The sequence below is a fragment of the Rhinolophus sinicus genome, linkage group LG10 (assembly GCF_036562045.2).
Source record: "Rhinolophus sinicus isolate RSC01 linkage group LG10, ASM3656204v1, whole genome shotgun sequence".
NCBI lineage: Eukaryota > Metazoa > Chordata > Mammalia > Chiroptera > Rhinolophidae > Rhinolophus > Rhinolophus sinicus.
The window spans coordinates 81,759,269-81,784,854 of record NC_133759.1 but is presented as its reverse complement, the minus strand read 5'-3'; the positions used below and the strand labels follow the sequence as shown (position 1 = coordinate 81,784,854).

General features: G+C 35.1%; 1 protein-coding gene across 1 annotated transcript in view; it reads left to right on the top strand.

Moving 5' to 3' along the window:
• Positions 1 to 341: 341 nt before the first annotated feature.
• Positions 342 to 25,586, top strand: part of PFDN1 (prefoldin subunit 1) — a 55,212-nt gene continuing 29,967 nt past the window's right edge. The window contains exons 1-3 of the mRNA XM_019740403.2: positions 342 to 499; positions 2,915 to 3,081; positions 25,475 to 25,559. Coding sequence (XP_019595962.1) covers positions 467 to 499; positions 2,915 to 3,081; positions 25,475 to 25,559 — 285 coding nt within the window. The 5' untranslated portion in view covers positions 342 to 466. The remainder of the gene's footprint in view (positions 500 to 2,914; positions 3,082 to 25,474; positions 25,560 to 25,586) is intronic.

Here is a 25,586-nt window from a genome sequence, read left to right as displayed (position 1 = left end):
GAAATAAGTTCTTTGGAAGACCACTCCAGTAATCTTCTGGTCTTCTCCATACTGGCATGCCTGAGGCTCAGGCTGATTCTCATCCCTGACAGCACAGGGACTAGCTGAAGGACTGAACGACTGAAGAGGTTTTGGTCTGATATTCATACGTCTCAATTTAGCAGCAAAAACTAAGCTATTTGTTAAAATGCTTTAAACCATACACGAAACCTGCGTGTTGATATTGTGCCTGGAAGGATGTGGAGAAGCAGCCCAAGCCTGACAGATCACGTGGGGAACACAGGCTGAATCGAATCCAGAATATTTATTTCAAGCGCCACTAGCCCGGGTGAAGGGAAGAAGCCCGACAAACCCGATCTATGCGCAGGCGCAGAAGAAAGGGGGACAATTAAACAGCCAAAGCGCGCCCTTCCTCCTCATTTTTTCGGGCCTTCTCCCATCGCGCAGGCGCAGAGAGTGAGCCAAGATGGCGGCGCCCGTGGATTTGGAGTTAAAGAAGGTAAGAGAGCGTCTTGAGCAGGCCGAGGCTTCTCTTTAGTAGCTAAGGGGACTGTGGATAAGAATATCGAGGAGGCTCGAGTCTTGAAAACGAAAAGAGGCCCCAGGGAACTGGGGAATGATTTCCTGAAGTCCCAAGGCGGGATCGGGTCTTCTTAAGTTGGAGTAGGGGGCGAGCGGCTCTTGGTGGGTAACAGCCCGTTGAGCTGTCTTTGGTTGTCTGGTGCGCCAGTAGCTGGCCTGTTCCCATTTTCCGAGCTCCAGAGCCCTTACGTTGCGCTTGGGCCTTCAGTTTCATATTGAGGCCTGAAATAAGCGTTTCAAATTGGAGCCCCTTAGGACGGTTTGCCTGAGCCTAGGCATCTGTAATGGTGCATCCTCATCTGCCCTGAAAAATTCCAAATCCGACCAGTGCTTTTAAGCCATTTATTCGATCCCGTATCTTGAAAGGTCGCAGTACAGTCCAGAGTCAGATATGCTCATAGCATTGTGCATCTCAGGGCTCTGGCTCCCCACCTTTTACCTTTTTTGAAGGACGTGTCGAAAAAGAAACAAGTTCTACCAAGTTTTACAAATAAAATTGATAATCAGAAGGAAGTGTGTTTCCCTTTTTCAAACAATTGCTTATAAATGTGTTATTATTTCAGAAACGTTTTCATCATCTAAGAGTTGTCAGGATTCTAACACCATTACGGACCCCAAACAGTTTTTGGGGGTGGGGAGGGGGACAGGTATTGGAAAGGATCCTAGGCTGCATCTAGTTTAAACTATACTTTTCCAGAAAAGGAAACTGAGTTCCAGAAAAAAATTGAATCAAAGGTTGGGACTAGAATCCAGTATTGTCTGCTCCACACTTTTTGACTACTTAGGTTCTTCAGAAGAGCAAATTTTACTTCAGATTCCCTTCTGGTCAACCTTTGCATGAGAAATAGGACAGCTGAAATAGCTGTCAATCCTAATACATGAAGCTCTTTGTTGTTGCTGTGAGGATTTATGTGTATGTCTTGCTTTTTGTCATTCTTGTTTTGAAACTTGTAAATTTTGCCCTTACGTGATGTTCTCTAATGCTGTAGTATCTCAGCTTTAACAATATATCAGCTCCCTTAGCAAACTGTGTACAGAACAATCGGGGAATTTTACATGCAGAACAAAGTTCATTTTAAGAATGCTTAAAGCAGTGTAAAAATTTACTTTTTTCTCCTGTTAAAAGTTCAAATTTAAGTCTGGATTTATTGAAAGAGCTAACAATAGAGCTATGAATGGACTTAACCTCCCAGTATATGAATTTGTTGCTAAGACACCTCTGGGCAATGAATGAAAACTAAGAAAATAATTACACATTTAAGTTGGATAGTTTTACAACCAATTAACTGAAGAAACTCGTTTAAAGATTTTAGCTTCTAATATCTCCATAAGGTTTTATTTTGGCTGGAGACTAATAGGAAATTTTCAGGCACCTCCCTTCACACAAAATAAATCTTTGGAAACCTTACCAGTAGGTGAGAACAAAGAATAAAAGTTAAGTAGTACCTTTTGCCATGTATCGCAGTCACAAATGTTATTATTAAGGCATAAATTTAATAGCATGTGAAAGTCATTTCAGGCACTTTAATAAGAGTATCCAAGAACTGTGTTTATCTTTCAGTTACGTGTACACAAGGTTCAAATTTGGCCTGGTATGTGTATATGACGATCATGATCCAATTCTACCAATGCTTTGAAATGTTTTCCTTTTTTGTCTTTTTCTTTAAAATATCTCTATTATTTATGTTCTTTATATTACTGTAGACAGTAGAATGGGTAGATTCCTGAACTAGGGGTCAGAAGAAATTTAGTACCTGCCTTCCCACCTGATAGTTGGTCAACCCTGTGTAAGCCACTTACAGCTCTTTAACACATTTAGTTACTTAATTTGTAAACTGTAACGATGAAATAGCCATTTCTAATTCATAGGATTATTGAGATGAATAAATGAGATATTATATCCTTCAATGTGCTCATGTTAATATTTCTATTAATATTTGAAACATGGGAAAGTGCTTTGAAACTTGGTCGAATAATATAAATGTAGAGAGTGTTACATTTATGGTTCTTGTTTTGGATTTCTGGGTTTCATCCTCTGTTTATTGCATTCATTGCTTTTATTACTCCTTGCGTCCCTGCTACTTGATATGGTTATTACTTAATGTGCATTTGTTTCTGCTTCAAATAGATTCCATCTTCTGACAGGGTAATTTCAGTATTTAGCCTAGTGGCTTGATTGATTATAATTACACTGACTTTTATTGATGTTTGCTTTGGTAAATTTCATAGTTTTGTCTCTGGTTAGCATGCTTAATTTTAATACATTTGGATTTAACTTAAATGTTTCTTATTAAGTGTTTCACCTATTAAATCAAGGACTTGTTTTTATTAGGCCTTCACAGAGCTTCAAGCTAAAGTTATTGACACTCAACAGAAGGTGAAGCTTGCAGATATACAGATTGAACAGCTAAACAGAACGAAAAAGCATGCACATCTTACAGATACAGAGATTATGACTTTGGTAGACGAGACTAACATGTATGAAGGTGTAGGAAGAATGTAAGTAAAATATATCCTTATGGGGATTATCTTGGGAGAGGTTTTGTCTGAATTAAATCATAGAATTTGTTCGTTTTAAAACAGGTTAAAGTATCACTGTAGCTTTAAAGATCATCTAGTCAAATATCTTCTTTTTTAAAAAATGAGAAATCGAATCCCAGATAGATGTGTTTAATTTTAGACTTTGAAGTACATTTCTTAAATATTTCCCTGTTCTCTCTACTACTAGGTTCTTAAAAGTGTGTAACTTCAGTGATTTAAAAAAAAAAAAAGGTTTGTCATGAAAAGATGTTTATAGTAATTTTGTGTATGGAGATTTATTTAAGTACTTGTAGTTTTAACCTCCCCTTCCCTACCTAATCATAAATCTTTTAGATGTCCAAATATATGGTGATGGAAAGAGAACTAACTCTGGGTGGTGAACACACAATGTGATATATGGATGATGTATTACAGAATTGTACACCTGAAATCTATGTAACTTTACTAACATTTGTCACCCCAATAAACTTTAATTAGAAAAAAAATCTTTCAGATGTCTGACCAGGGTTGTAAAATAAAAAGAGATTCAATTGTCATTTAAATACACTCATCCTAACTGTAGTACATGAGAAATCTAGTAAACCAATTTACCTTTTGTTTCTAATTGTTATTACACGATTAACCACCTACATTACACCTTTTCCTTTTAAAAAATATTTTGCTCTGACTAGAGAGAATAGATCTGCTTCTCTGATCGTGTTCTCTGAGCAGTGAGGAATGGAAAAGCCCTTAACTACAGGTCACATTCCATTACAATGAGCTAAAAGGAGAAGACTGATTTTTTTTTTTTAAAGTGGGGGAGGTAAAACAGTAGGGTTTTTCTGGAATTTGGTCTTTGAATATTACTTAGTAAGTGGACCATTACTTTCAAGTTTCGAGAGCCTTTCGTTGGAATGGAATTTGACCTCAGTCTTCGGGTGACTTGTTTTGTGATTGATTTGAAGGAAGAATAACATGTGTAACGTTTAGTAGTAATGGCTTTGGAATGACATCATGAGAAGTAGACCCTGTTCATGACTAGCTAATCCATATCTTTCTGGAAAAGAGATAGATTATGATAAACTGGTCATTTGATTTGCTTTCTCAGAATAAACAATATACCACAAATAAATTTTATCTCCAGAGTTCATATTTTTCATTTTAGCTGTTTTAAGAGGAAGAGAGTCTCAATTTGAGAGTTTATTAGTGGGACACAAAAGAATTGGGATGAGAACAAAGTAGAACCCTTGAATATGTGTCTATGTAGTAAGAAGGGCATTGTTGGCATTCATTACAGGATAATTTTATCCTTAATGTGAATATCCTTAGGTCTTAAAACAGTAATGCTAGCTTTTCTAGCATGCTTGTTAACATGTTGTACTTGGATTTCACATCACTACATTAGCCTTTGTTTGCAACAGCTAAAGAATTTTTTTCCAAAATAGAAAAACTCTGACTATCTTTGGCCTTTTGAACTACAATGAAATTTTTATTTTTAATTAGAATAATTTCATTTATTACGCATTCTGAAGAAGTGTTGTTTTTTTTTTGTTTTTTTTTTTTTGCATGCTGCCTGAAGTACTACAGATAGGTTGTATTCCACACAAAGAATTTTAAAGTTTAAAGGCTGGGATGTGAATTAGTTAATGGTAGAACAGTAGTATTTCCAGAAGATTTATTTCATAAATTGTTTCTTTAATGTGTAGTTTTAAATATTTGGGTAAAGTGGAACTCCCATATAGTTTCAAACTTTGTTTTTAAATTTGACTTTTGTGCTTTCTGCATCTCACCGAGAGTGTGCATTTGACCCTGCGTTGTAGGGGCATGTAAGGTGAATGGTGTTTGTTGTTTGGCTAGAGTATTAGTGCCCTCAGGAAGAAAAGACTTGCTGAGTATTAGTCTGGTCATGAGGACGTTCTCTTTCTTGATGCTAAACCTGAAATATCTATTTCTGAATTTATAGTCTTGGGTAATCTTGAGTATCATTGTGATTCACTTCTTTAATTCTAGTCTTTACCTTAAGTTGTCTTTTTCTTTTTGAGTATTATTTGGGAATTCTAATTAGAATACTAATTTTTCTCAAACTGTTGTTTTAAAACCATGAATTATAAAATCCAAAACATTCCATTTTTTATTTAGAACCTGCAGTAGATTTTTGCCATTTCTGAGATTCAGGCCTCATTTTATTTTGCCTAGATTATTGCAATAGCATCTTAACTGTTCTTTCTACCTTTATCCTGTCCAATGGCATTCTTCATACAGCTGCCAGAATTGACCACGTTAATATTCTTCTTAAAATCCTTTGTTCATCCTCTGTTGCTCACAGGATAAAAATCTAAATTCGTTAGTCTAGCATTCATGGTCACTTATCATCTGTCCTTACTTTACCCTTCTAGCCTCAAGTCCCACCACTTTCTATTCCCAGGCTCAAGAGAGCATGCAAATCTCATCTCACGGACTTACCTCCTTCCACTGGTTTTGGGTTATTGGTTGAGAAGGAGTTTGAGTCTCATGTAGACTTCAAACATACTTTAATTGATTAGTGATGTCTGTCATGGGGTGAGGATAGAAGAGTAGTAGCACATGTATCAGAAATTGTTATCCCTACCCTTGCCACCTGGGCTTCCTCACACATGCCATGTTTTTGTGTTTTCTTGCTTCTGCTCAATCTGTCCTTGGCCTGTGATATCCCACTTTCCCTTGTGAAATTCTTATCCTTCAAGACATAGCTCATTTTCTCTGAAGATTTTTCCATCCTTCCTGGAAGACTTAGCCACTTCTCTGTGTGATTTTAGGGCTTTTGTTCCTATAACTAGTAGAGCACATTGAGGGAGACAGAGAGAAACTGATTGAGTTTTAAATGGGTCGGTCTTCCCAACTAGATTGGCAGTTCTGTGAGACCAGATACATATTGTCTTTGTTTCTTTAGTTTTCAGCATAATGTCTAGCACAAAATAGATGTGTTGATTTGAATTGAATATGATTCTTTCTCTTGCTTAAAATAACTGCATTTTTTTTTGGTTCCTTAGAAAGAACATATCTTTCGAAAGTGTCAGAGACTTAAGAATTAGAGTTTATCATTCTGTTCTATTATTATGATTTAATAAAGGTGAAATTATAAAAGTAACATATTATGACTAAGGTCAAAGGAATTGTTTCTGACCAAAATTATGTCATTTGGTCTGACAGGATCAGTTCTTTATTAAATCTATTGAGAAGGTTGACTAATTCTAAATACCAACCAGTTGCAGAGATACTCAGTGAGAACTGACAATATAGAAAAACCCAAGCCTTTAAAATCAAGCTGAGGGCAATATAATCCTTGGAGAATAAAGGCTATTCTATGCAGAATAATATCAATATCATTGTATCTATTTTACCTTCTTCATCAGTAGGATGAAAGTCAGATTTTTCTTTTTTTTTAGGGTATGTATTTAGTTTACCAAATCACTGCAAGCCCAGATGCCTTTCAGGTCGTAAGTATGGAGAAATTTGGTAGTGTTAAATTCCCTTACATATGGCTATTTTTGGCCTAAAACAAGGAAAATCAAGCTGCAGGGTAAGAGATGATGAATTGCTATATACTGTAAGCTCTGCGTATTTGTTGCTCAAAGCTATATTCCATCCAGTCTCTTGGCATGTTGCCAGCACATTTTAGTTCTGTTACTTCATATTCTTTGGAGAGGCTGTTATGTAGCTTGATACTACTACCACCAATTTCTAGTTTTACTCCTTAAGCTGTTTGTGAGCTGACCTCACCATACTGCTTTGAGAACTATGATGAAAGTTACAACTGTGGAATGATCTGTCTGAATAGTTGGAAGTGTTTGTCTTTGCATCTTTCTAGCATGCAAGGAGGGAATAGACAGATCTCAAATAAATATTACATGGATGTCTCTTGTATCTTTATTTTCATGAATAAGAACCAGTTTATAATGATATATGGTAGTTTTCTTCCTTTTTACTTTGCATAGTAGAGGAATATTTAAAAAAAAAAAAGAATTACATTTGAAAGTGCACAAAAAATGACATTTAGCTATGCTAGTATTTGAAAGGACCATCATTAAAATAAATGTCAAACTTATTTTTATTAACAATAGGTATGATCCTGACCCTGGTTTTATGTTAGGTCTGTTATTCTGACATCCTTTTGCTCGAGCATTACATAAATAACATTTCTTCTTTCCAAAAGAGACAAATAGCTGTTTATTTTTTTTTAATATGGGAGGAACTTGAGTAGATTAGCCTTTGCGAAGAATTAGTGCCTTTTTAAAACTTGAACCTAACTAAAAATAACTTTGTACCATATTTAAACTAATTTAGAGGTATGCCACCATTCTGTGGGTATTTTTTACATTTAAGGAACTAAGAATGAACAATGGTATAAATCTACCAACTAGATAAGTGTCTAGCAATGCAGAAATTGCTGTTTGGGAGCGGTGTTACTATTTCTACTTGTTGAAGTAATTTGATGGTTGATCGCTAATGGTTAAAAGATCCAGAAGTGTAAGACTTAAGATAAATGTGGCACAGGTAGAAAGTGCAAGAATTAGGTCTATTCCTGATATGTAACAAATTAAAAACAAAAAAACTATAAATAGTTGAGCAATTTTTCAACTAATTAAAATGTAGAGATCTGAACTGTCCACGACAGTGTGGTTGAACTGCCCTTTATTTAAAATGTTATGTTGGTTTTGTTGTGATTTTTAACTGTTAGTTTGGATGTTGACCTGTAATTCGAATTGTGACATTTGGTAAAGCCAGGAGGAAATTTTTGCAGTTTCTTGAAGTTTAGTTGTGTTAAATATTAATGGAAAGGGATCTAGTTATGCTGCCTCAAGTTTTGCAACCATTTTACAATTTCATGTAGCTGTAGAATTGGTATTCCAGTCAATTTGAGGTCATTTTTAGAGCTTAAGAAATCGTTGTACCAATTTTATTCCTAAGAGATTAGGAAATAAACCGCAAATCGTGGTATAGTAAATATTATTGCTGTTATACTTAAATAGTTTATATTGTTCTCACTAGAATCAAGTTTGGATATTTTATTTAGTGCTATAGGAGAAAAAAAATAATGTGCAGATTACTGTTAGTGTGAGAGCACATTGCAAATTCAAATATTAAGCTCCTTTTATACCCTCTTTAAAGGTATTAATCTGTATTTTAGAGAAAATGAAGCAAAGATAAAATGATTTTCAAAGGTAAGAAGGAATTTTTAGTTATTTTCTTAAATTTTTATTTTAAAGGAAGAGTTGTTCTTGATGTTGAGCTGCTTTTACTAATAGGCTAGGACCCACCCTTGTGTTTTTATACAGAGCCATTTAAAGTCATGGCTTTCATTGCTCAGAGTTCTAAGGGGAAAAACCACAGCTTTTCCTGTTGTGCAAGGAAAAATGACTTCAGTTTTGTTGATGTTGCGTATGTATATAACCCCAGATGGGCACTCTCTCTTCCACAGATGTGATACTCTAGGGAGAGGAGATTTTTTGAGTAATATTCTTAATTTCCTTAAGTTGTCAGCGATTTCAAAACTTAGTGTTCATTATAACTCTGCTGCACTGCTGTAGAATGACATCAATCACTTTTTATGCCAGGGGAAGTTAACAAACATTTGTGTAGGAATTACATAGCCATGTTTCTTCTGTAGAAGAGTACTTTTAATAATTCTTTCCCTTCTTCCCCTCCCATGCCCTCCAGGATCCAAACAATCTTTCTGAACGCAGGAAATTAATTTTGAAAATGTCGTACAAATTAGAAGTCTATTGTAAAAAAGGACAAAGAAGGTCCGTTATGCTTACTTTGGGATGTACAAACAAAATTTTTATTTACTGTGTCCTTGTAGGGTTTCTTATTTCAGCCCTGAACTTGTTTTAAAAAAGGTAAATGTAATGATTCATTTAGTTATTTGGAGGACTTTGCTTCTGCCTTTCCTGACATTAAAAGGTGTGACCTATTTATTTTTTTTAACTGACAGGATTAAACAAAATCCACTTTTGTTGCATGAAAGTAGCTATTATTCAACAATACAAGAGGATACTGCAGTGTATTCCAATTGGTGACAAGCAAGAATCAATGTAGTTAACCAAGGGAAGAGTGAAAGGTACCTTGTTGTTCCTCTATAAATAAAAAAATAAAGGTAGCAATAATCTTGAACTTTGTTACTTTGTCCCTGGGGAATGGTGTGCTCTGACTTTAGCTGAATTTCTCTGAAATGGAAAACAATCAGGTTTAAGCTGTACCAAGAATTTTCTGATTTTAACTGCCACTTATCTCATAGTGGCAAATTTAGGAACAACTTGCTATCTAATCTGAGAGAAGACTGAAGTGTTCATGTCAAGGAATATCATCTGTTTAATGAGGCAGCTGAGAAGGAGCTCAGAAAACACATTTTGACCGGAAGGTACAAGTCAGTCCATATATACCTATGAACACACACTTGATAACGACTTGTTATAATAGTATTCTTTTCTTATACAGGAATTGCTGTGAACTGCAAATATCCTTTGCCCAGATGGAACAATTAGGATTGCAGTGTGTTGCATGCACCATTAGTGCCTGTGGCTTTGTGAAGAATGTATACTCAATTTGCTTTTAGAATTCAAGTTTGAATGGACTTGTCTGGGAGAATGTTATCTCATTGTCCTGGCCAGGAACTCTCATTACCAACCCTTATTCTGAGGAAGATCCGTTACCTTGAAATGGACCAGATAACTTGGAAGACACTATTCGTTTGGCTTTGAAGAGGACTTGAAATGTTCTCATATCAAAATTTGCACAGCAGCAGGAGCCCAGTATTAAAAATATCTTTAAATAGATAAGAGCATGACTTCCCTAAGCCGAGCCTTTTACGTTGTTTGGCTCAGAGTAAAAAGATTTGGACCACAATATGCATCCTGTATGTGTGTGTCTGACTGAGTCTTTTGCATTTGTGCCAGAATATATTTATATTTCACTGTGACTTTCTGCTTTTGTACCAGGAGTCTTCTGGCTCTGTTTGTGCCCTTCAGTACTCATTGGGTAGTAATTTTTTGCCATCCAAGGGTTATATTTTATTCAGTGTTACATTTTAACCTACTAGTAAAATGAAGATCACATCTTGGAAAAAGTTGTAGCATAGCTTGATGCTTATATGTGGACATGTTTGGGGTTTGATGAGGCCAGAGTAAAAGTGGTAAACATCAGAGGTGATTATTTACCAGAATACTTAGAATACCAAATAGTGACCAAAAATAAGCATCATGTTTAAAATAGATGAACATACTACTGCTTCCATTTCAGGAGTAACAGTTTGATTTAAAAATACACAGTGATTTTTAATTAGTACAGATTGAACCTAGCAGTGTGTGAGTTACTCATCTAGAACAAAGAATGTTTACATGGGATTGGGTTCCCTAAGGTACCATCATTGTCTAACAATTGCAGTGAATTCTCAGTCCTCATATTATTTGACTGATCGACAGTGTTTAGTCCAGTTGCTCTTTCTTTCCTTCTCGAAGCACTACTTCCCTTGGCTTCCAGGCTACCACGTCTTGGTTTCCCTCCTATTTCACTGGCCATTCCTACTCAGTCTCCTTTACTGTTGCCTTTTCTTTCCCATTTCCAAATATTAGATTGACCTTGGGCTCAGCCTTTGGATTTTTTCCCTCCTCTGGGCTGTACTTAGTCTGTTAGTGACCTCCTCCAGGCTTATCTCTTTAAATGCCTTTTTATGCACTGACAACTCCCAGATTTTTGTCTTTAGCTTAGACCCCTACCCCGAACTCCAAACTTGTATATCTACCTGTCTGCTTTACATTTCCATTTGATGTCTAATAGGCATCTTAAAATTAAATTGACCAAAATAAAATTCTCACTGTTTACATGTAAATCAGTTTCTCCCTCAGTCCTCCTAATTTCAGTAAATGGCTTTTCTATCCTTCCAGTTTTTCTAAATCTTGGACTCATCCTTGATTCCTCTCTTTCAATCCATTAGCAAAGGCCATCTTTAAATTAGTCCAGAATCTGAACATTTCCACTTACCATCACCCTGGTCTAAACTACCATTTATTGCAGTTGCCTCCTGACTGGGCTCCTTGCTTCCATCCTTACCACTTCATAGCTGTTCTCAACTGGGCAGCCAGAGTGACCCTTTTAAAACATGTAGATCACTTTAGTCAAAACCATTAGGTGGTTTTCCATTTTAATCACTGAAAAGGACAAACGCTTTTGCAGGTACTGGTCTCTCTTCCTGAACCCTTCTTCCAGATGTCTACATGACTTACAGGTCTTTACTAAAAAGGCATTGAGACCTTTCATGACCATCATATTTAAAATATACATCACCCCCGTACTTCCATCCCCAAAGAGAGTACTTGCCTCTTGTACTCTTTTTTTGGCTTTATTTTTCTCTATGGCACTTAAAACCATTTGGCATACTGTAGTACTAATTATCTTTCTTAAATCAAATTTATTGAGATATAATTTATATATAGTAAAGTGCACTCATTTAAAGAGTACAGTTGGAGGAATTTGACTAATGAAACCACCACTGCAATCACAAAATAGAACATTTTCATTACCCTAAAAAGTTCCATCTTGCCTCTTCCAAGTCAATTTTCTCCTTCCCCAAATCCTGCTCTAAACCGATAATCTGACTTCTATCACTGTAGATTGATTTTACCTATTTTAGAACTTCATATGGAATATGTAAGTAGAGTCGTTATAGTATATATACTCCTCTGTGTGGCTTCTTCCATTAAGCGTAATGCTTCTGAAATTTATCCATGTTATGTATATCAGGCCTCCTCAGGGACTGTGTTGGGCTTCAGTTCCACTTATGTATTTCAGTACTCTTGTCTCTACCTTCCCCCCTGTGCTTGCCAGCTTCATCTTCACGTTGGCCGAAGGAGTTACAAGGATTTCATTCAGACGTAACAACATCCAGAATTGGAAAGTACCATGTTTTCTGTGTCACCTTTGTAGGAGTGAAGAAATGTTTCCCAGAAGTTTTCAAAAGGGCCACCTCTCACATTTCATGACAAGAGCTAAGCCATGAGTTTGGGCTTATATCTTGGGGGGGATGGGACTGCCATGATTGGGAAAAACCAGTCAAAATTCCTCCCAGGATTCACTTGCTGAGTCACTTGGGAAAGTGTAGGGTACCCAAACCAAACGGGCTCTATCAACAAGGAAAGAAGAATAGATATTGTCTGCTAGATTCATCAACAACAATCAATCATTACAGTGACCAACAATTGAGGGCTAGCTACATGAAAATTGTTGGTAATATATTTAGGGTAAATCAGGGAGAGTTTAATCAGGGAGTACAGGTATGAAACTGTTGAAGTAATTCAGGAGTATTGTAACGGGTATAAATTAAGGTGGCAAAAGTGGAATGGAGAGAAAGAGGATCAGTATGAAAGAAAGTGATGAATCAGTGATACATTGGGAATATAGGGGAGAAGCAGAATACCTCCAGGTTTGACACTTAGGTGAGTGGGCAAGTGGTGATATCATTGATAGGAGCTGAAGTTGCAGTGGGGAAACTGCGTTTAGGGAATGCTGGTATGGGTAGATAAAATGAATTCAATTTGGGACACGTTGAATTTGAGGAGATGTGGAGCATACAAGTAGAAATGACCATGAGATGATGCAGACATGGTGTAGGTGGTAAGGGTTGATACTATTTTAAGGTCATTAGCCAAGTTGAAGCCTTGAAAATAAATGATTTCTCTGATTGACTTTGGGTAGACATAGAACAGCCAACAGCCTTGCATAATGCTTGCAGTGTGAGCATTGGAAGAGAAAAGGCAGGAGGGGTTTATGACTATAGGGAGTAAGTTGATGGATAGCATAGTACCAAGATTTAGCAACATCCCTCAGAGTTAGATTTGAATGTATTATGTTCTGTAGATTTATTTTGCCTGAGGTATGGCAGGTCTAGGTGCTGTATTTCTAAATTTAATTAAATTTAATACTACGTGAATTATTTTGTTGCTCAAATAGTTCCACTTTGGCCATTGGCTCTTTCCTGTGACCTTTTAACACGGCCCCAAATTCTTTTTTTTTTGGTTTGTCTTTTTAAATGAAGAGCAGTTTTAGGTTTATAGAAAAATTGAGCAGAAGGTACACAGCTCATGCATACTGCTTCCCCCTTCCTGCCAGTTTCCTATATGAAAATGTATTTGTATGGTACATTTGTTACAATTGATGAAGGAATATTGATGCATTATGATTAAGGTCCATAGTTTACATTAGGATTCATTCTTTCTACAATTCTATATGTTTTCACAAATGTGTAATATCTTGTGCTTGCCGTTACAGTATTAGATAAAATGGTTTCATTGTTCCCCAAATCCTTTGTGCTCCCTCCACCTATTCATCCTTCCCTCCCTCCCCACACCCCTGGCTACCACTGGTCTTTTTACTGTCTCTGTAGTTCTGCCTTTTCCAGAATGCCATAGTTGGAATCTTACAATATATAGCCTTTTCATACTGGCTTCTTTCACTTAGCAGTAAGCATTAAGTTTCCTCCATGTCTTTTCATGGCTTTAATAGCTCTTTTTTTTCCCCTCACACTGCTTCATTTTGGTAGTTCCATTGCTTTGTCTTTGTTTTCTTCTGCAGTGTCTAATTTACATTAAAGTTTATCCAGTGAATGTTTTTTACTTTAAATACTGTATTTTTGATCATCAGAAGTAGCATTTGACTCTTTTTTATCTTTAATTTCTCTGCTTAAGTTACATGTCTTCCTTTAATTCTTAATTGTGTTACAGCGTTTTAAAGCTTTTCTCTGCTAATGGCATTATTTCTCTCCTTTCTGAGTCCATTTATATTGACTGAATTTTCTCTTGGCTCTGGATCACATTTTCCTGTTGATGTGTCTGGTGATAATACACACACACACACACACACACACACACACACACGGTGCCAAAAAAAGTATACACATTTTAAGAAAGGAAAAAACTATTAAAATTGTAATATATACAGATAACAAGATGAATATGCATACAAGTCATGTGTATACATTTTTTTGGTACCCTGTGTATATATTTTGGATGATATATATTATGAATGCCTAAGCTGGTATTTATTTCTTTTTAAATTGAGATGTAATTGACATAATATTAGATTCAACTGTATAAGATGATTGATATCTGTATATATTGTAAAGTGATCACCATGATAACAAATCTAGTTAAGATCAATCACCACATATAGTTACACATTTGTTTTCTCGTGATGAGAACTTTCAAGATTTACTTTCTTAACAGCTTTCAAATACACAATACAGGTCTTTTGTGATGCCATACAAATTTTGTATACACATTTTGAGATTGTTCTATTTCTGTGAAAAATGCCATTACAATTTTCATAGGGATTGCATTGAATCTTTAGATTGCTTTGGGAGGTGTGGACATTTTAACAGTATTCTTCCAATCCATGAGCACAGAATACTTTTCCATTTATTTGTGTCTTCTTCATTTTCTATCATCAATGTTTTAGAGTTTTCAGTGTATAGGTGTTTCACCTCCTTTGTTAAATTTATTCCTAGGTATTCTTTGTGATGCAATTGTAAATGGGATTATTTTCTTTCTTGTTTTTTTTTTAATATTTTATTTATTTTTTGTTTTTCAATTACTCCGCCATCTTGCCCAGAACTCCAATGGGATTATTTTCTTAATTTCTCTTTCTGAACATTCATTATTAGTATATAGAAATTCAAAAGACTTTTGTATATTGATTTTGTATCCTGCAACTTTACTGAATTCATTTATTCTAACAGTTTTGTGATGGAGTATAGGGTATTCATCTGTAAATAATGACAGTGTCTTTCTGATTTGGATGCCTTTTATATATTTTTCTTGCCTAATTACTCTAGTTAGGACTTCCAATACTATGCTGAATAAAAATGGCAGGAGTGGACATCCTTGTCTTGTTCCTGATCTTATAGGAAAAGCTTTCAGCTTTTCACCATAGGGTCTGTTAGCTGTGGGCTTGTCATAGATAGTCCTTATCATACTAAGATATGTTTCCTTTGTACCTGCTTTGTTGAGAGTTTTTATTATAAATGGATGTTTTTCTGCCATCTTTTTCTGCCAATTTTATCAAATGCTTTTTCTGCATCTATTGGGATGATCGTATGATATTTATCCTTCATTTTGTTAATGTGGTGTATGACATTAATTTGTGTATGTTGAACCCCTGGAATAAATCCCACTTGATTATGGTGTACAGTCCTTTTAATGTATTGTGAATTTGGTTTGCTAATATTGTTGAGTTTGGTTTGCTAATATTTGAGGATTTTTGCATCTGTGTTCATCAGGAATATTGGCTTGTAATTTTCTTGTGGCATCCTTATCTGGTTTTGGTATTGATAATGCTGGGCTCATAAAATGAGTTTGGAAGAATTCCCTCCTCTTCTATTTTTTGGAAGAGTTGAGAAGGATTGATATTAATTCTTTAAGTGTTTGGTACAACTCACCTGTGAAGCCATCTGGTCTTGGATTTTTGTTTGTTGGGAGGTTTTTGATTGCTAATTCCTTAGTAGTAATTGGTCTGTTCAGATTTTGTATTCAGGGTTCAGTCTTGGTAGATTCTATGTTTCTAGGAATTTATCAATTGTTCTAGGTTGTCCAATTTGTTGGTATATAATTGTTCATTGTAATCTCTTAAGAGCCTTTATATTTCTGTGACATCAGTTGTAATATTTCCCTTTCATTTCTGATTTTATTTGAGTCCTTTCTCTTGGTGAGTCTAGCTAAAAGATTGTCAATTTTATCTTTTCAGAAAACCAGCTCTTAGTTTAATTGGTCTTTTCCATTGTCTTTAGCCTCTATTTGATTTATTTCTCCTTTAATCTTTGTTATTTCCTTCAAACTTCTACTAACTACAGGCTTTGTTCTTTTTCTAGTTCCTTGAGGTGCAAAGTTAGGTCATTTGAGACTTTTCTTTTTTATTGAGTGTGGTAGGTATTTCTTGCATCTGAGAACTGCTTTTGCAGCATTCCATAAATTTTGGTGTGTTGTATTTCCATTTTCATTTGTCTCAAGGTATTTTTTCATTTCTCTTTAATTTTGATTTCTCGCTTGATTTCTTCTTTGACCCATTTCTTCTTGTACTCTGGTTGTTTAATAGCATGTTATTTAATCTTCACGTATTTGTGTATTTTAGTTTTCCTTGTGTCATTAACTTCTAGTTTCATACCATTGTTGTTGGAAAAGATGCTTGATATGATTTCAGTCTTCTTTAGTCTAATTTAGTAAGACTTGTTTTATGGCCTAACATGATCTGTTTTGGAAAATGTTCCATTGTGCATTTGAGACAAATGTTTATTCTGTTGCTTTTGGAAAGTCCATTTAGTCTCATGTGTTGTTTAAGGCTGATGTTTTCCTATTGATTTTCTGTTTGTATGATCTATCTATTGATGTAAGTGGAATATTAAATTCTGCTACCATTATTTGTTGCTATTTATTTCTCCCTTAGATCTGTTACTATTTGCCTTGTATATTTAGGTACTCCTATGTTGGGTGTATGAATATTTACAAATGCTGTGTCCTTTTGTTGGATGGCCCCTTTATCATTAATATGTAATGACCTCCTTTGTCTCTTATTAGCGTCTTTATCTTAAAGTCTATTTTGTCTGATATAACTTCTCCAGCTTTCTATTGGTTTCTATTTGCATGGAATCTCTTTTTCATGCTTTCACTTTAAACCCGTGTCTGTCATTACATCTAAAGGGAGCCTCTTGTAGGCAGGATATAGATGGGTTGTGGGTTTTAGTTTTTCTTTTATTCATTCAGCCTCTCTTTGTCTTTTGATTGGAGAATTTAGTCTGTTTACACTTAAAGTAATTATTGATAGTTATGTGTTTATTGCCATTTTTGTTAATTGTTTTCTGGCAGTTTTTTATGGTTCTTCTCTGTTCCTCCTCTTGCTCTCTTCTTTTGTGGTTTGATGACTTTGTTTAGTGGTATGTTTATATTCCTTTATCTTTTGTGTATTTACTGTAGGTTTTTGCTTTGTGGTTTCCATGAGACTTATGTATAGAAACTTATATCTGTAATAGTCTATTGAAGTTGGTAATAACTTATGTTTGATTCCATTGTAAAGCTCAACATTATTGCTCCACCCATGTTTTATGTTTTTGATTTCACATTTTACGTCTTTTTATCTTGTGTATTCCTTAACTAATTATTGTAACCATAGTTATTTTTACTGCTTTTCATTTCCAGAATTTTGTTCTTTTGTTATCAGTAATTCTTGATTTGTATCTGCCCAGTTTTATGCATAATTCAAAAAAATGAATGTTATTCTTTTCTTAGTCACATCAAGTCTCAAATAGACTTGTTAATCTGTTATTTCCATTTTGTTGGACGTAGTCATTTCCTGATGGTTTTTCTTTTTTTCAGGTACAGTTTACATAGAGTAAACTTGGCTCTTTTTAGTTGTAAGTTCTGTACACTTTGACAAATATATACTGTTGTGTAATTACCACCACAGTCAAGTTATAGAATATTTACATCTCCTTGAAACATTCTCTTCTGTCCAATTGTAGAAAGTCTTCTTTACCCCCACCTTCTGGCAACTATTCATCTGTTGTTTTTTTTGTCCTTGTGATTTTGCCCTTTTTTGAATGTTATGTAAATAGGATCATATTGTATGTAACTTTTTGTGTCTGTCTTCTTTGACTTAGCATGATGCTTTTGCGATTTCTCCATGTCGTTAGGTGTATCAGTAATTAGTTTTTTAATTGCCCAATAGCATTCCATTGTATAGTTGCACAGTTTGTTTATCAGTTGATGGATATTGAATTGTTTCCAATTTTGGGCAATTATGAATATAACAACCATAAACATTTGTGTACAGTTTTTTGCATAGACATATGTTTTCATTTCTTTTGGGTAGAAACCTAGAAATGGGATTGCTGGGTTGAATGGTGAGTGATTGCTTAAATGTATAAGAAACTGCCCAACTCTTCCAAAGTGGCTGTACCATTTTGCATGCCAGTCAGCTCTATATGAGAGTTCCACTTGCTTTGCATCTTCACAAACACTTGGTATTGCTTTTATTTGTTGTTAAGTCTAGCCAATCTAAAAGTGTATAAAAGTATCTCCTCATGGGTTTAATTTGCATTTCCCTTAATGACTAGTGTTGTTGAGCATTAGTTATTTGTCATTCTTATCTCTTTGATGAAATGCATTTAAATCTTTTGGCTTTTTTAAAATTAAAATTCACATAACAAGATTAAAATTTTCAACCATTTTGAATTAAAGTGTACAATTCAGTAGATTTTAGAATGTTCATAAGATCGTGCAATTATCAGCACTATCTAATTCCAGAACATATGTATCACCACAAAAAGAATCCCTAAACCCATTACCAGTTATTCCATAATCTCCCCTTCTCCTGGCCATATAGGCATTCTGTCTGTACGATTTGCCTGTTTTGGACATTTCATGTAATTGGAATCATACAATATGTGATTATGTCCTCTTAGCATTATGTTTTAAAGGTTAATCCATGTTGTAGCGTGTGTCATTACTTCATTCCTTTTTATGCTGTATAGTATTTCATTGTATGGGTATACCACATTTTATTTATCCATTCATCATGTGATGGAATTGTTTCCACTTTTTCGCTATCATGAATAATCTGCTTTGAACATTTATGTACAAGTTTTTGTGCATATGTATGTGTATTCATTTCACTTGGCTGTATTCCTGGGAGTAGAATTGCTGGGTCATATGTTAACTATGTTTACCATTTCTGTGAGCTGCCAGAATGTTTTCCACAGCAGATGCACCACCAGCAATGTGTGAGATTTCCAATTTTTCCATTTCCTCTTCAACACTTGTTACTATCTTTTTTTTTTTTTTTGTATTATTATTTCATTATTAAAGAATCTACTTCTATGACTGTCTTGAATCTCAGGCTGGGTTAACAGCGATGAGTTCTGGAGGTAAACATACCTCACTCTAGACTTTCTGGTTATAACCACTGTCTTTCTGCCTCAACTGAAAACCCACTCATGAGGCCTCAATCCCTACCCTCCTTTTCTTGGAACATGCCAAAGCCAATTATGTAGGAAGCTTTTTCAGAGGAGAAGATGACTTTGTTTTTCCAGAAGACAAACTCCCTACTTTGCAGTATGAGGCAGATGGCAACACCAAGTTATGGACAGGTTGGGACTGCCCGGGCCTCTGTTATCTGGCTTTTTTATTATTGCCATCCTAGTGGAAGTGATTGTGCTTTTACTTTGAACTTCTCTATATCTTTTTATTAAAAGTGGATTTCTTGATGATTACAAATAATTGGGTCATGCCAATTAATCCATTCTGAGAATCTTTGCCTTTTTATTGGGCTGTTTAGATCATTTACATTTCAAGTAATTATTGCTGTGATTAGATTTAAATCTACCACCTTACTTCTTATTTTCTATTTGTCTCATTTGTTCTTTACTTATTTTCCCTTCTTTTCCTGTCTGTTTTAAAATTTTTTATTGGAGAACAGTGTGTTTTTCCAGGACCCATCAGCTCCAAGTCAAGCCATTGTTTTCACTCTAGTTATGGAGGGCGCAGCTCACTGGCCCATGTGGGAATTGAACTGGCGATGTTGATATTATGAGCACTGCACTCTAACCAACTGAGCCAACTGGCTGCCTCCTGCCATCACTTTTTGGTGGAGTATTTTTCTTTTTTTTTAACTTTTATTTATTTGAAGTGTGTTTTTCCAGGACCCATCAGCTCCAAGTCAAGTCGTTGTTTCAGTCTAGTCGTGGAGGGCGCAGCTCACAGTGGCCCATGTGGGGATCGAACCAGCAACCCTGGTGTTACCAGCATTGCTCTCTAACCTACTGAGCTAACCGGTTGCCCCTTGATGGAGTATTTTTTATGATCCTATTTTACCTTCATTTTTGGGTTATTAGTTCCCAGTATTTTTTTTTTTTTAAATTTAGTGATTGTCTTTTTTTTTAATAAGGTATGTTTTTATCTCATCTCAGTCTACCTTTAAATAATACCATACCGCTTCATCTTATATTACATGTGAAATCCCTTCCACCATTCCTTTTTTTATTGTTATACGTTTTACATAAGTTACGAAGCCCACAATATATTATTATTTTGCTTTAGATCGGGAGTTGGCAAGCTTGTTTTGTAATGGGCCAGATAGTAAATATTTTTAGCTTCATAGCCAGTAAAATGACTTTTCTGGCCATATCTCTGTCATAAATCTCTCAGCTCTGCCATTGTTACGGGAAGCAGCTGGATAAATTATGTAAAAATTTAAATTAGCATGGCTGGATTAAGCTGCAAGCCATAGTTTGCCAATTCCTGCTTTAGATAGTCAGCTATCTTTTAAAATGATTAATAATAATAAAAAATGTCTATTTTATTCATCTTAATTTATACTGTTTCCATACTTTTCTTTGTTTCCATATGTGATCATACTTGTTTTGTTGGAAGAACTGCCTTTATTTAACATTTCTTATGGTGTTTGTTTGCCAGAATAAACTCAACTTTTGTTTGTTTGAATTTACTCTTCATTTTTGAAAGATATTTTCACTGTATATGTAATGCTGGTTAATAGGTTTTTTCTTTCAGTACTTTGAAAATGTCATTCCATTGTCTTCTGCCTTACATAGTTTGTGACAATAAGTTTGCTGTAACTGTTCCCTTTGTTTCTCTAAATGTAATGTGTCATTTCTGTGGCTGCCTTTAAGATTTTCTCTTTATCTTTGGTTTTCAGTAGTTTAATTATGCTATGTCTAGGGTTTTTTTGTTTGTTTTTTTAAAATTTGTTTTAGAAAATTCTTGTACATTATCTTTTCAAATGTTTCTTCTGTTCCATTCTCTCTTCTTCTGGACCTTTAATTACTCATATGTTAGACTGCTCAATATTGTGTCAGGTCTTGCATGCTGTATCCTTTTTTTGTTTGTTTTGTTTATTTATTTATTTTTTACATCTTTTTTTCTTCCCTGTGTTTTAGTTTAATTTTATTAAACTGTCTTCAAATTTACTTGAACTTTGCTACTCAGGCCTAATTAGGAACGTTGTAATTTAAATTCCGTGCTTAAGATTTTCTGGCCGATATAGTAGATTAAATTTGGATCACGACCCATGAGAAGGCCACCTTATGGTTACATATTCTTAGGGGACATTTTTGTCTTTTCATTTTACTCACTACCAAGGTATATATACATAGACAAGTTTCTTCTATTTTACTCTGTTGAGAGGCAAGTTTATTTATTCTTCACTCTTGACTGAATGTAGAACCCTTTGGGAACCTGGCTTTCATCAAGGGTTTGCCTAACAGCATTCTTACTTTGGATGGCCCCAGGTGTTACCTCCTGTTTTATATTCTATTTCTGTGCCAGTGTGGATGCTCTAGGTCCCTAGAATTCAGCAGAAACTCTTCAGTTTTTTGCTTTCTTCTAGAATTCCTGATTTCAATACGTTTTGGACCTTTGTGAAATCTTTCATCTGTGGTTACTCAAGAGAATGTTTAAAAAAGATTTTTTTTTTTCTTTGTTTTTAATCAGAAAGTGTTCAGGGTATCTACTCTGCATTATGCCAGTCATAGAAATCTCTACTTATTCATCATTCCACACTATGGATGTACCATAATATTTTAATTGCTTGTTTGCTATGAGATTTAGGTTTCTCCCCTCTCTCTTCCTTCTTCCTTTCCCCTTCCCTCCCTCCTTTCCTTCTTGCTAAAGTTACGAAATAAAAATTTTTTTTGCATGTATATCTTTGTGCACACATGCAAGTAATTTCCATCACCAGTGGAATGAGGCAAAGAAGCAAGACAGGCTCATTTTTATTTAGCCTTTTCTGTGCCATTGAATTTGTGGATACCCTAAATGCCATTAGAATATGTTTTCAGACATCCTCTAAAAATTTCCCACCCAAACAAAATGTATTATCATGAGCATATTATTGTCTCTGAATAGTGTATGTCCAGGTGACCATATTTTGGAAGGGAACGCAGAAGACATCATTGCCACCGATCCTGGATTGTGTTTTGGGCACCTGAACCTAGTGGAAGTCATGTACCAATTCGGAATACAGCCTCTGATGGTTCTCAAATAAACAAAACCAAAGGCCATCAACAAAATTGTTTTTCAGATGGCACACTTATAAATAAATGAGGAAATGAAACAACAGGCTACAAGCCCTTGAGAGTTGACAGTACAGGGCCACATGGCATTGATTTCCAATATAGAACCCTTTTACAAAGCAGTGACTCTAGAGTATGTAATCCTGAGTATTGTAAGCACATTCTATGTGTATCATTTGTCATATAAAAATAATTTCCTGGTTTATTTTTCCTTTGTGGCACATTCTGAACTCCAGAATCCTTTACTGTTTGGCTTTCTAAACTATCAGGCAGGATCTCTGTGAGGTTCTCTGCTTTGAGAAACTGTGTACATACTATTTATTTACATTGTCATGATACATCCTTTACCTTCAAAATAGCCTATGATAATTCAGTGCCTTTTTAATAACAGATACGCTGTTTTCTAAAGACTTTCCCCAGAAATCCAAATGTTTCTCAAAGCCTTTTCTGATCTCCATACTATGTATCTTTGGCATTTTTAAAGTTGATAACTAAACCAAATTTCCAGTAACTTTTTTGTTTGAATTTTGATTGTGTAACTACTTTTTGAGGTAGACATTTGAGTTTACTCAATACTCATCCTTGTTTAAAACTTTCATGGCTCAGATGTCCTTAGGCGTATAGTAGGTTGGCCAGCTTTGGTGACATCTCTGGCCTTTGAAATTGGCACAGTCTAATATAGCTACTACCTCAGGGGTGTGTGGCCATGGAAAAACATGTTTTTGTTGTTGAGTGTTCTTGCTTTCTAGTAATTTTATTTTCTGCTCAAGGGATTTAGTATCTGTTCAGATACTTTATTTTTAAAGGCCACCTAAGTAGAGGCCACTTGACCTCTAATCTTAGCTTTGAAAATTTCCCAGACTAATAAAGATAATGTCTGATGACCTATTATTTGAGAATACTACTCACTGGTCAGCAATCAGTGCTATTTAAACATGTATAATTTACTCTGAAAAAGGTTTCCATAGCTAAAAGACTTTCTTAGTAAAATTGTGCATGTAATGACATAAATGTGGTGATTCTTGGACCTAGATTTATAATACTTTTTACAAGGTGACACTGAGACTTTAGTTCAAAACAACCTTTCTCCTCAAGTACTATACTAAATACAATGCTCCTCAATTTAAGATGAGGTTATGTCCGAATAATCCCATTGTAAGTTGAAAACATCATTAAGTTGAAAATGCATTTAATACACCTAATCTACCGAACGTCATAGTTTAGCCTAGCCTACTTTTAACGTGCTCAAGCACTTATATTAGCCTACAGTTGGGCAAAATCATCTAACAGCCTATTTTGTAATAAAGTGTTGAATATCTCATGTAGTTTATTATGCAGATTGCTTTTGTGCCATTGTAAAGTTAAGAAATAGTAAGTTAAGAAATAGTAAGTCAAACCATTGTAAGTCTGTAATTAGTTCTGAGAAAAATAGTCTGTAAACCAGAATCTTAGAAATAGCACCTGTCTCTTGGACTAATAATAACATTTGGACATAAAAGTTTATATAGTAATCCTTGTCTTGCCTGAATTTAGGCTGTCTTTGCAGTAAATATATGAGTAAGATTTTTACAAAGGATCAAGTTACTACTGAAGACTAGGATCATCAGTTAAATTATCTGGACTGTCCACATCAGGACACAGGCTTAATAATTAATTAGTGGAGTGAAAGAGAAGTTCACTGGACGGTATTAACATATATGCCAAGGTGGTATTAACATATATGCCAAGGTGTATTCATGAAGAAGAGGGGGAGATAGCAGCTTTCTCCCAGGTTTCTGGGCAAAGCTAGAGTTGCCCTTTTTGGTCTGTTTTTATTTGTCGTGTATCTATAATAACAGACCCTCTTGTTAAGGACTCACTTAGTGTTGTTTTTGTGAGGTTGATGGAGTTGCTTATTGCTACCTTGATATGTTTTCTCCTTTGGCTTTTTGTTAAGGGATGGTGTTTAGTTCTTTGTTAGAAAATCTGAAGTTACATACAAAGGGAAGAAACAGTTCACTTAATTAATTGTAATGTTTAATTGAAATCTATTATAGTCTAGTTGGACAATCCTGAAAGGGATTTGACTAATTGAGGTTTTCCCTTGGTTCCAGTGGAAGGGAAGTATTTCAGTTCACTTACTTGAGGCTATAAAATAGTTTGTTCTTCCTTTCCCCCAGCAAGAATATGAACATAAAGTCACAAACAGATTCAGTGTTAATTTTTAAAGCTTCCCCATATTTCCACCCTCATCAGTTGTAAATAATATGCCTGACTCTAAAATGGAAAAAGTTGGAATTTTCCACTTGTGCATTTTGAGATTTTCAGAGGTATTATACACCCTGGAAATAATAATAAAAGATAGTAGGCCTTATACAGCGCTTTTTGTGTTAGGAACTCATATAAACACTAATGCATTGATCCTAACACAGTACTTGATTGTGACTTTAAAAGGTCATGAGTTACTGCTGTTACAAAAAAATAAAAATAAAAGCAGATTGGAGGGGGAGCTCTAATTTACAAATATTGTTTAAAAAATATCCATCTAAAAGTTGGTATAGATGACTGGAAAAATAAAAATTGTGGAGGGTTTTTAGCGTTTAACTTTTCTCTTAGCTTATAATAAATTTTTTTTTTTTTTAATTGGGGAAGGGGAACAGGACTTTATTGGGGAATAGTGTGTACTTCCAGGCCTTTTTTCCAAGTCAAGTTGTTGTCCTTTCAATATTATTTGTGGAGTGTGCCGTTCAGCTTCAAATTGTTGTCCTTTCGGTCTTAGTTGTGGAGGGTGCAGCTCAGCTCCAGGTCCGGTTGCCATTTTCTAGTTGCAGGGGTCACAGCACACCATCCCTTGCGGGACTCGAGGAGTTGAACTGGCAACCTTGTGGTTGAGAGCCCACTGGCCCATGTGGGAATTGAACCAGCAGCCTTAGGAGTTAGGAGCACGGAGCTCTAACCGCCTGAGCCACCGGGCCGGCTCTATAATAAATTTTTATTCCTTTATTTTTATTCTTTTATCTGTGAATTTACTTGAAGCCTGATTCCCTTCTTAGACGAGAAGGCAGAATGTACTTTTAAGTTTTTATTCGTTTTCAGCCAAGAAGGCTTAAATCTGTGATTTCCTGAGTTTGTCACATTAACATAATAATGCATTTTATTAGTTCTGAATTGGGAGATTAGTCTTTTAGCTTTCTTAGTTCTTAGTTTAATATTTGTGGTATACAGGTATTAATTTTGAAGAATATAGTGGCCATGTGGCTTAATCTTCAATTTTCTTGTGTTTTGTAGGTTTATTCTTCAATCCAAGGAGGTAATTCACAACCAGCTGTTAGAGAAACAGAAAATAGCTGAAGAAAAAATTAAAGAATTGGAAGTAAGTTTTAAGTGAATATTGACAGTA